This window comes from Electrophorus electricus, chromosome 11, assembly GCF_013358815.1.
Source record: "Electrophorus electricus isolate fEleEle1 chromosome 11, fEleEle1.pri, whole genome shotgun sequence".
Classification (NCBI taxonomy): Eukaryota; Metazoa; Chordata; class Actinopteri; order Gymnotiformes; family Gymnotidae; genus Electrophorus; species Electrophorus electricus.
In genome coordinates, this window is record NC_049545.1 from 1974498 (window position 1) to 1986866 (window position 12369).

At 37.0% G+C, this 12369-nt stretch overlaps 1 protein-coding gene across 1 annotated transcript; it reads left to right on the top strand.

Annotated features, from left to right (window-relative positions):
• The first annotated feature begins 38 nt into the window (after positions 1–38).
• On the top strand, positions 39–9925 carry tmem176 (transmembrane protein 176). The gene is made up of 8 exons (XM_027000504.2): positions 39–128; positions 273–311; positions 4069–4205; positions 4448–4558; positions 6933–6989; positions 7947–8093; positions 8278–8394; positions 9139–9925. The coding sequence occupies exons 3-8, from the start codon at positions 4080–4082 to the stop codon at positions 9148–9150; spliced, it is 570 nt and encodes a 189-aa protein (XP_026856305.1). The 5' UTR covers positions 39–128; positions 273–311; positions 4069–4079; the 3' UTR covers positions 9151–9925.
• Positions 9926–12369: the final 2444 nt, after the last annotated feature.

Consider the following 12369-nt stretch of genomic DNA (forward strand, 5'->3'; position numbering starts at 1 on the left):
GGCGGGACGAGGTCTACATGTACTTATCAAACCTCGGGTTCATTTTACTGACATTGGTGTAATCGTAGTGGAAAGTTTCAAGGAGTTTAAAGTATTAAACATTTTTTACACAGACGTACAACTTCCAGGTAGGCTACTGGTGTAACTGCTGTTGATAAAACCGAGGATGTCACAAACCATATTCTGTAAAGACAGATGTGCCATCTTTTCTGTGTCAGAGAAATGCTTGCGCAATACCCTGTTGACATAGTCTTGTTTGACTCTGTCCACAGCTAAAACGGATTCGTCCTTTCAACGGATTTTTAGTTTACGTGAGTAATTCTGTTTTCCATTACCCTAAAGACTAAGAGTCCAACTTTGATATTTCATTTTACAACTTACAATGCCTACAATTTAGCTTTATTTGGTAGCACAACTATTATGTTACCAAAATGTATTCTAGTGAAAAGCGTGACCCCATTTTCTTCAGAGCTGAGTACAAACAAGTGGACATTCATAACTTTAATCTTCAAACAATCTGTGATTCATTAATAGTCTATTTTGTAGCCTACTACCATAAGACTCGCGATAGGTTAAAACCATTTATATGAATCAAACAGAAAACGATCAAAAACTCATTTAGGCCTCATTTAGACATGAAAATTCAGAAAAAGCAAGACCCGTTAACATGACCTTTTTATGCCTAACACGCAGGGTTGAAACTTTACAAATGTATTTCGTTACAGATTCAACAATATATCTATACCCTAATCAACCAGATTACTGTATTAAAATATTACAATAATCTAATCTGATTACTTTGCGGTGGATTGCTTTTTAACCTTTTAACTGCCAACGACTTTTGGAACGCGGGTCCCCTACAGCGCCAGCTAGTATGGCCACCAGTAAGTGCCACAAGATGCTGTATTTCCTCCGCGCATTCTCACGAACAGCTCAGCAGATGTGTGCAGGCTGTCCATGTAAACCACATATCCCTTCTCCAGCAGCCCGGCATCGCTGAGAGGACCCTTATCTTCAGAATGCCCAATTCCCATATCCCGATCATATCGGTAGGCCCCATCAATATAAACATCCCAGACGGCTATAGAATGTTCTGGCATCGTTAAGAACATTTTTTTCTTCCATAAAGCGTTTTGTTGCAATATACTGATTAAAAACTCCGAAAAATATAATCATGGACTCGTCGTCTATTTATCTTGGGCAGCACTCGTCTTACAACTTGCTCTACTATGAAAAGCGCATCGTAATCCGGGTACTTCACTTTCACGCAGTGTCACTAATTACACCAAATGACTTTTTAAGCGATTTCGCCGATAAATTTCCAGTATTGGAACAATCCCATTGCAGTTTTGCTAGAGTTCTGGCGCATTTCTGTCATGTCCATCGTTTCGTGTAAGGTGTTTAGGATAGATGTCACTTTGTGTTTTAACGTCCCGAATAAATCAGTCGTGTTGAATACTGGTCGTGTTTGAAATAGTCCATACTACATACTACTCGCGTACTGATTGGGTACTGATTTTGCATACTGGATACTGTATTGCATACTACTACAGGAACCAGTATGCAGAATGCAGTGGGCTATGTAGTAGACTATTTCGATACTGTATTGCATACTACTACAGGAACCAGTATGCAGAATGCAGTGGGCTATGTAGTAGGCTATTTCGAGACTGTATTGCATACTACTACAGGAACCAGTATGCAGAATGCAGTGGGCTATGTAGTAGGCTATTTCGATACTGTATTGCATACTACTACAGGAACCAGTATGCAGAATGCAGTGGGCTATGTAGTAGGCTATTTCGATATTGTACTGCATACTACTACAGGAACCAGTATGCAGTGGGCTATGTAGTAGGCTATTTTGATACTGTATTGCATACTACTACAGGAACCAATATGCAGTATGCAGTGGGCTATGTAGTAGGCTATTTCAATACTGTATTGCATACTACTACAGGAACCAGTATGCAGAATGCAGTGGGCTATGTAGTAGGCTATTTCGATATTGTACTGCATACTACTACAGGAACCAGTATGCAGTGGGCTATGTAGTAGGCTATTTCGATACTGTATTGCATACTACTACAGGAACCAATATGCAGTATGCAGTGGGCTATGTAGTAGGCTATTTCGATACTGTGTTGCATACTACTACAGGAACCAGTATGCAGTATGCAGTGGGCTATGTAGTAAGCTATTTCGAAACAATGACGTGACGTTGACAAAAACGAACTGACAACACCAATCAAGAAGTAGCAATGCGAGCACAGCAGGTATGAGCAGGTATCTCTAGCAGGTATGAGAAACATGAAGGAGATGTATCAATAGACCAGGTGCGTTCACATTTCACATATAGGTCACTAGAAGCAATGAATGTGAACCATTAAAGCAAATCCAGTCTGAGCAAAAAGTCTTAAGTGAGCAATGTGGCTTGTAGCCTAAGAGACCCAATATCCATGGTACGAACACAATGCATGGCACATTTTAAATGGCTTGTTTTAAACGTGTAAATAAATGCAGGCTGATACTGATTCAGTGCAACAACAGTCACATGAATTGTTCACTTGACTGGAGTCATTTTTAAAAACCCACAGTTGGGAAGGATTTAAAAAAAAAAAATCTAATTACTGTTTTTTCTGTAATTTCTGTAATTGTAACAGAATACAGTTACCAATGTTGTGTCCCAATTAGACCCATGTAACGCCATTACATGTATTTAACCAACCTCGCTAGTACGATGTTAACTAAACCTGTCACGGACTAATTTGTTTTTTTCAATGGCCGATGGACGATCTAATGTCGATATCAAGAGGATACTTTTGCATCTTATAAAATACAACAATTTAACAATAACAACAAATGAGACACCACATTGCTGAACCTAAATGAATAATTATTTAACACTGTTATTGTCTGCATTGTCTGTGTACTGAAGTAGACTGTTTGGGCTTGCAGTGTAAATTAAAAAATTAAAATAAAAAAAAGCAAGTAAATAAAAATGGTATTAACTAAATGTTCACAGGTAATCAAAAAACTAAACTTTGTTTAAAAAACAAACAAAGAAAAAAAATTAGGAAAAAAAATCTGATCATCTGAAAATGGCATTTAATTAACAACCAGTACCATGAACCTCTATGGGTGAAAAAGTGACTAAAGTTGATAAACTTTTGATGATAACAAGCAACTAGCCCAGATACTAACTTACTGATTGTTAGAGAATTTTAATATATTGTCACCATAGTATTATTGCCTTAAAAATATTGTGACCCTATATGCCTGTTTGTAGTATACTGTGGTGTTATTTTGACCTTGATTCATTATTCATCAATCAAAGGGTAGACTATAAAGCAGTTGGATATTTGTTATTGAGTTCATTCACAGTGAAAATGTTCTTGTAGAAAAATATGTTGCCTACTATCTGAACGTTAGAGGGAGGGGACAGACCTTAATAGATATCATAATAATATTCCACTCTAACACAAACCCTCTTTTCCTGTGTTGGCTAAGTATATCATCAGTGCTATAATAAAACTGCAGTGAACATTACCAGGAGTGAGTTCTGATCAAATATCAGTCTGAGATGATCTTGTGCTGCACAAGAAGTAAAATCCACTGAAAAAAACGTTCTGCAGATATTTAGCTAAACCACTATAGCCTCTTGTTTTTGTGACCATGGACTCCATATCTGCAAATGCTCTTCCTCTGGACTGATTTTATTAGTCTGTGTTACAGCTATAGTAAATTCCCTGCTTCCTTCCAGTTAAATTTATGTCAGTGTAGTATAAAGGAACTGTAAAAAGGAAATCAAATAGTGAACAAGCTTGCAAAGTAGCCTGAGTTCTGCATTCAGAAATAACTGCAACTAAGCAAATAATTGATCATTCTAAGAAAATTCTTTTCTGAGAACCCTTTTTGCTCTTTGCTGTCTTGGTCTCATAAAAATAAAACTCTTATTAGACATTTTTGTTGGTCCTTTTTTAAACTCAGATAGGCTTTGTTCAGGTTGAAATGTTGTATTGTAGAAAACTCTGATAAGATTCTGCCCCTTTCTATGTTAAATGTTAGGCCCTGAGAGAATGGCAGTGACAGTTTCCAGTGATTTGTCTGTCACAGTAAGTGCAGATCAGAATGTGGAAAAATTAATAGACAAACGGGAGGCACTGAAAGAGAGCTTAAAGAAAGGGGAGTCCAAGGCAGTTGGGGTAAGTGATTGTGGTTTCTTTGTCAGCCTTGTGGTCTATGTAAATCTTAAAAAAATACACTTAATATATACAGTTACAAATACAATGATTAACATACATGAAAGAATGAAATACTTTGGAAAAAATCCTAAAGCTACCTTTGTGGCTTTTGTAGTATCATAGCCCTCTGTTCTTGAAGTGCGATTTCTTTCTTATACTCATAGCTAAAGGTGATTCAAAGCTTGCTAATCTTTTTCTCTTAGGTCTCCCAGGTGATGCTGGGATTTCTCATCATCTCCTACTCTGTGCCACTGCTCTCGGCTGACTTTACAGAGGTGCTCATGTTTGGCGTACCATGGTGGAGTGGCTTAATAGTAAGTCAAAGCGCATTTGAATACTATCACTTACAGTTTAAAGGTTAGCAGACCTATAAGAGTGCAACAATCATAAAATGTTTTTGTTTTGTTGTCATGTCAATCATTTTAGTTGTTTTACTAATAACTGCGATTGAAGATTTAACTATTTCACCCTACTATCATCCTAAGCCTACAAGCCTAATAATAATGTACTGCCACTTAGGCTGCAACCTATGAAGATCTTATGAAGATGTGACATTTATTAACAATGAATGCTGAAACACTTAAATAAATGAAAATTTTAATTGCCAGTTTGGTAAGCAAAAATTTGCATAACCTACAGAATTGTATAACTTAAATATATCACACAGGTGCACTGTGATGTCATTACAAAGCCATCGTCTATGAAATAGATGAACAACAAATTCATCCCCATCATACCCAGTTTCAATGTTCAGATGTATGTTCAGTAGCTGGTTAGTGTAGGCCTACCTAACATGAATGAAAACGTGGTTTAGGACAGTTAATGTCAAGCAATGCTTAACCTTCCAACCAAGCATTTCTATGCTCATTATTGAATTAGAATAGCTCAACTGAAATGACAAATGATCTTACAATATCTGTAAAAGGTTTAATATTTCCTGTTCATTGATAACATTTAGCAGATGCTTTTATCCAAAGCAAATTACAATTATGACTGAGTACAACTTAAGGGTTAAGGGCCTTGCTCAGGGGCCCAGCAATGGCAATTTGTCAGTTGTAGGGCTTGAATCAGCAACCCTCCAGTTACAAGGCAAGTACCTTAACCACTAAGCTACCACTGCCCTGATAAAAAATCCAGAGCAGTATGTGTGATCCATGAGAATCAGACCCATGACATTGGTGTTACGAGCACATGCCTGCTAGAGCCCCTATCTACTCTACCAGGTGAGTTACAGCAGCAAATGCACAATAAAAAGCATTTACTAAAATGATGTAGTGTTTATTATGCATACAATAGATCATCTAAATGTATTACACAACTCTAAATGGGGTTTAAGAAGAGTATTAGTGGACTGTTTGCAAATTAACATCAGAAAAACTGAGCTGTTCTTACACCCTCAGTTATTAAAAAAAACCCAACATTGGTTCATTTTTGTCCTAATAACAACCTGTCGTCATTTTCAATGGAAAGCAAGTATGTAATAATTGTGACAAATGAAAAATCTGACAAGTCAACAAGTTTATTAACTCAAACATTTGAGCATAAATAATTTCATAATTTGAATAATACTGTTGTAATACTTACTTGTATAATGTAAATCTAGTGAATTGTAATAATTCCATTACAATTATTGAGTAATAGGCCTACTTGTGGTGACTTAATTTTGATAATCTTGTAATTATCACTAATGGCAAGTAAGTAACACACACAAGCACAAACATGCATGTGCACACACATAGATGTAAGTAAAGTGCACACACGAGGCAAGCTTATCAGGAATAGACACATATAATAGGGTAGCCTGGAGGCGATAACCCCACCCCAATATGCAAATAAGGTATGCTGGGAGCTAATAGGGCAATTGTGAGGCTACAGAGTAAAAGAGACTGGCCATCTTTTTCAAGCAAGATGCTTCTCAGCTAGTAAATATCAGTTTCAATTATGTAGCTAGATGTATCTAAACTCGCCACATGGCTATACATTTCGACATATCTGATTGTTTAAGAATGTATTATATAAACATATAAGGCCAAATGTAAAAGAGCTTGTTTTTCAACACAGAGTTTTACACATTGGTATGAGTTCTCACATTATAGTGCTTAGTTTTACCCCATTATATAAAATAAATCTATTTATCCACAAATAAGGGTACCAAGCTTGGGCAAAAACACGTTCAGAACATGACTGTTCATCACTACAGTCTGGCACAGTCAATAAGTGTCTCAGAATGAATGCATAGCAAGTCAACCAAAGAAGAAATGATAACATGCAGCCCTTCAGTTAAGTACTGCAGGTTATGTGGTTTAATAACATGGGAAAATGGTTTGCCACTAACAGTAAATATTGAACAATCTTGACAAAAAATCCTATACTGGCCTTTGAATAAAAGGTTAGGTAAATTAGTGAATATAAAACTTTTAAATACATTCACCATTAATCAAAAAATATGTGCAAACTTAATTTTGCTTAAAATGAGTTATTATATCAACAGTTCATTTTGAGTAAAGTGGTAATTTAATATCTTAAGTTACTCCAACTTTCTGTATTGTTTGTTATATTAACTCTTATTTTATTAAGATATGATGTTAGATTTTATAGTGTATCAGAGAAATCCTGATATCAGATAATGTTGAAGTTAATTAAAAGATTCTCACTAACACTTCTCAATATTGTCTTTTTTCTTCTCAGTTTGTCATTGCAGGAGCTTTTACTTTAGTAATGGAAAAATGTAACACCATAGAAATGGTAAGTCAGAATTGGTGAGACCATTACCCATTAGTTCAAATCACAGGTTTAACTTTGCTTTGAAGCGTGCTGGAGACAAGAATGTAGAATGGTTGTAATATTTAATTCAGGTGCTTCACAAACTCACATTCCCTTTAAGAAATGACATCCTCAGGCACCCACATTCACTGAAAAGAAATAAGTGATGGGACTGAAAGGAAAAGGTTTACAAAAGGTTGTATAGCCTTGATTGTCAAGCATTTATTTTGTTAGAATGTTTATTTTGATTTTTTTTAAAAGCCATATAACGTTGCAGCAGTTGTTTTGGCCTTTTTAACAGAGCTTATGTGCAATGGCAGCCATTGGTGACATGTCATTTTAGAGGCGTGGCCTGACCAAACTTACACTTACACTTAGGCACATGGTCTTAGTGCTGTTTTCACAGACTGCTTGGACAGGTATCTGCAGCAAGCTGTTAAATAAAATATTTTCTGAGTACACGTTCTAAAAGTGGTGGGGACAAATCAGCCATTTCAGAAAGTGGTGGGGACCCCCAGTGTAAATTACACCTGTGGTTCAAGCTACCAATGCTATGCAAGCAAGACAATACTTTTTCCTAATCTTTAATTATGTGTCTGTTTTTTTAATATAGAAAACATAATTTTGTAATGAGCCACTAAGGTTCAGATAAACACAACAAACCTAAACTTTATGTCTTCAAGCATTGCACTCCTCAAATTCTCAAAATATGGCAGAGAGTTTTGATATTTTCATGTCCTGTGTAAACAGAGAGAGTTAAAGACGGCAGAGGTGAGGGGGATTTGTTATTACTCTGCTGGTTGTACTTGCTCTATCCTCTGGAGCAAATGTTCAGTCCCACAACCTCAGTTGCTCAGACTACACAACTTTTATTTACAAGTGAAAATGTAAAACAGGTGAGTGAAAGTAAACCTCTGTCTGTATGTTTCACCCTGATAGGTCTTTGCATCCTTGGTGGTCACAGTGCTGGCTACAGTCATCTCAGTCATTGCACTGATCATCTACATCATTGACATGATGAATAACCCCGAAACAAAATGCAAGCTGGACTCAACCCAGACATGTGACCATAGGCATTATGCCACTGTACGGTCAATCTTACTGTGCCTAGCTGAACCTCTACATTTGAGTTACTTTGCCACTGTAATTCATGAGAAAGCTCACAGGCATAAAGCCATTGCCTGAAATGAGATTTCTACTGCTTTTTCTAACACACTCAAAACAGTTTAACCTTTGGGGATTACTCTTGTACTCTTTTTTTCTTCCATAGATGTTCAATCTTGGAATTAAGTCAATTCTCGTCTGCCTATACACGGTGGCCACTAGCATTTCCTCTGCTTTCTCCATCATTCTGTACAAAGAAAGGGAAAGATTTAACAACTACTCGGTAACTACATGAAATTATAAAATATGTCTTGTTTAGCCCTCTATGCTACTATGTTCTGATAGAAATCAATTTGCTCATAATAAATAAAACTTGTTTAAGAGACCATGCACGACTGCGGGAACCAAGTTCTGGTCAGCTTGTAACCAGACCCTATTGACTAGTTGGTCAATTTGCAATTAGTCCCTATTGACCAGGTGCCAGTCAGTTAGTAACCAGACCCTACTGACCAGGTGCTAGTCCGTTTGTAACCAGACAATATTGACCATAGGGTTGAGCAAATTCCAGAATCCAAAGTTCTATGTGTCCAAAAACATCTGTAATCTGTGGTCTGTATTTTATTTTGTTTGCTTATCATTGATTTACACAAACCCTCTAAAAATTCTCAAACAGTGAGAGAGAGTGAAACTGTGTCTGGCCTGCTGTGTATGGAAAGTTGTACCCAAACACATAAAAATTGAAAAGACTGAACATAGCTTTTAATGGGATAAACGTGGGCTTGACTAGGAGTCAAGAAACAATGGTTTAGTTATTTTTGGTTTTGTTTGGCTGTTGTGACTATCCAGATGTTTCTTATGGAATATTACAAATGTTTGATACAACAGACCTGATTTTGATCAGTGGAGGGAAAAAAGAAGTAAAAAGGTCTTTTCTGAATAAAAGTACTGAATTCCATAGCAAATTTTGTTGCTATTTATTGTATGTGCCAAAACTCACACTTTTTTCTCTTCCTCTTTCCTTTTGAAGCTTGTGCTCTGAAGATGTCTGCTGCTGGCTCCGGACTTCTAGCAACCACTCAGCTGTCATGCACCCTAAATCTTAAAACTCTAAATACTATCATCAGATAATCTTAAATATATTACTTGGTATTACAGAGAGTATACATACTGAAGTGTATCTTTATTGTGTTAACATTTGCTAAACTACATAAATTACATAAACCGTACTAAAGTTATATATGGCATTGTGAAAGAGTTAAATTTCTTCTGTAAGGAAGTTCTGGCCCTGATAGACCTGTTCTCTTGCACAGACAGTGAGAGCAGTATTATATTCGATCTTGCAGCTGGTGACTTTTTAAACTTCCAAAATTGTTCCTTTAGGATTTCTCTCTCATGACAACAGAAATACTTTTCTGCCTATTTAATAGGAAACAGCCTATATTGTTGACAGTTAGTCTGTCATATAGCTAGCTGTTTTTTGAATTCCCCAAATTTGCAACTTTAAATCCCTTAATCAATTAATCACGTACATGTTGCTTTTTTCTTAAAATGTAACTATAACATTTACATAACATGTTTAAGTTGTTTTTGCAGTTTTTAGAATAAATATTTACTTGATTGGGATGCATACATGCAAAATTTGTAAGGAAAAACATGAACATTCAGGGCACTTATATTTTCATGTTTTTTCATATATTTCAAAATGATTGTATACTAGATCTTATCTGAATGTTTTAGAATCTTATCTGAATGTTGTTTGAAGGTTGCCCTTTTGTAAAGATTTTTCTTTTTATAAAAATATGTTTGAACAAAAATTTAAATGTTCATTTGTTTTTGTTCATTTTCCTTTTCAGGTTTTATTATATTTTGATTGTTCACAGAGATTCTACAAACATACATGAAGGTTTAGGCAGTTTATCACGCACAGAATCACTCCAAGGTTGAACCTGGCAGGTAAACAAAGTTAATATATGCAGAAACTAAAAGTGGTAGTCTGCACCTTTGGCACTGCCATTTGTTGCAGCTTGAGCTGCTTGTAAAATACTTTGTCTGTGCATAACAGTGCTGGAATCCCAGATTCCCAGAACTGCTTTTGGCCAATCACACTGATTAATAATTGTTTCCATTGGTACACAATAGCCAGCAGTGAAAATGAAAGGAAAATGTTTTTAGGAAATCTGTACAAATGTCCCTTTGGACAGCCTTGAAAAAAAAGAACTATTAGTGAATTTAATTTGTTTCCTTTTTTATATATATGAAAAAACAAAAGGAAACAAAGATTCCTAATTGTTCTTTTGTACATGAACCTTAAGAAAGGTTCTGATGTAGAAAGTTGAGCATGTTCACATTTCCGTGCTTAATCAATGGTCACTTCATCTAAAAACCTTTTCAGAGGGCACACTGGAAGCTGGAATTCAGAGTAATTTATGTGCCACACTAATGTGCTAGGAGTGGTTGCTATAATAACCAATAAATACAGCATGTTCATAAGTCATGTGGAAGACAGTATATAAATCAATCTGTTTTTGTATATTGTTTTTTTGGGGGGGGGGGGGTTTCTCCCAGTTTAATCATATCTAATTCCCATCCAACCATCAGGTAAGTCTCACAACAGCTACCAACCAGGGAAGCCAAGGGCTGTCACTTGCTTGCTCAACTCATCCCTGAAACCCACACTCTCCCAATGACAGGGTCAACACTTTTGTGGTGCACCAATCAGAATCCATATAACACTTCATAATTTACACCAAAACAAGTGCTGGGTGAGGGTGCAAGATTATTTTGGTGGGCAATGGGCAAGCTGCAGACAAAGGACAATGCTGTGTAGATCAAATCAAATAAAAGTTTATTTGTCACATACATAGTCATACACAACACAACTAGCAGTGAAATACTTTGACGACTGCACGCACACATGAAAAGTAATAGTTATTGTGACGCAGGTGGCACAAAGGAAGCAAGAGGCGGGGCAGTGAAGAAGTGCTCTTTATTCTCCATAGGGAAATCACCAATGGAAGCACTGACAAAACAAAACAAAAGTAATCCTCTTCATGAGTGATAGTGCCAGAGCAGGTAGACTCTCAGTCTATGGTAGGCTAATGTGCAGCGCTATCATCTGGGGCCTGTGGGTTTAAATAGGTGAAACAGATAATAAGGAACAGGTGAAAATCTGTAGGCAGGGGATTGAGAGCGGTGTATGGTATGATCCCTAGCAGGAGGTGGGTGTATTGTATGATTCCTAGCAGGAGGTGGGTGTATGGTATGATCCCTAGCAGGAGGTGGGTGTATGGTATGATCCCTAGCAGGAGTAGGGATCCTCCTGCTGGATGACCGGCCAACCGTGACAGTTTTATATAATATAAAGATAGCTCAAAATATAAAAAAGAAAAGTATGTACTGTACTTACAATATATACACTAATTATAAACAATATAGAAATGCAGAAATTGGCAGTAGTGTGCAGTGTATAGTCAAGCAATGTATAATTGAGAGCAAAGGTGAGTGAAAAGTGCAAAGTACAGAATGTGCAAAGTGAATATGCAGCAAACTGTTGTGCAACTAAGCAGGAAGTAGTGAATAATTGAAATGTGTATGATGTGTGTGTGTGAGATTGTGTGTGTGTGAGAGTCCTAGTTAGATAATCCCTAAAGGCCTGGGGGAAGAAGCTCTTTCTCATCTTGTCTGTGTTTGCCTTCAGGAAGCAAAAGCGACTTACTGACCTCAACATTGAGAATAGTCAGTTGTTGGGATGGTTACGGTAGCTTCACATGCCACTTGTAGTAGATGGTCTGCAGGTCAAGGAGCTCGGTCCAAATGATGTACTCAGCTGAACACACAACACTCTGGAGAGCACATCTGTCCTGATTGGTGCTGTTCCCAAACCAGGCTGTGGTGCAAGTGTTCCGCAGCACCTTGGAGGGCAGTCTAAAGTCTCTTAAGTGTCTGAGGTGGTAAAGACATTAACAAGGCTTCTTCACCAGGAAGTTGTTGAGACAAAACCATGATAGCTCCTGTGAGATGTGAACTCCCAGGTACTTGAAACTGATACATTTTTAGAATTATTTGTCCATAACAACCTCTATACTGTCAGTATATCACACTATCATTATCTAGTCAATAGTATTTATATAGGGCTTTTTACAACACATGTCACAAGCAGGTTTACAAATGTATGTGTCCAGGTCCCTAAGGAGCAAGCCTGAGGCGACAGTGGTAAGAAAACCTCCCTGAGCCGAACTGAGGAAGAAACCTTGAGAGG

Bases quoted from the DNA above. Each gene is read 5' to 3' on its own strand.
- tmem176 (XM_027000504.2), top strand. From the start codon at position 4,080: ATGGCAGTGACAGTTTCCAGTGATTTGTCTGTCACAGTAAGTGCAGAT. The intron at 4,206-4,447 runs GTAAGTGATTGT...TTTTTCTCTTAG, and splicing joins GGGAGTCCAAGGCAGTTGGG to GTCTCCCAGGTGATGCTGGG. The intron at 6,990-7,946 runs GTAAGTCAGAAT...TCACCCTGATAG, and splicing joins AATGTAACACCATAGAAATG to GTCTTTGCATCCTTGGTGGT.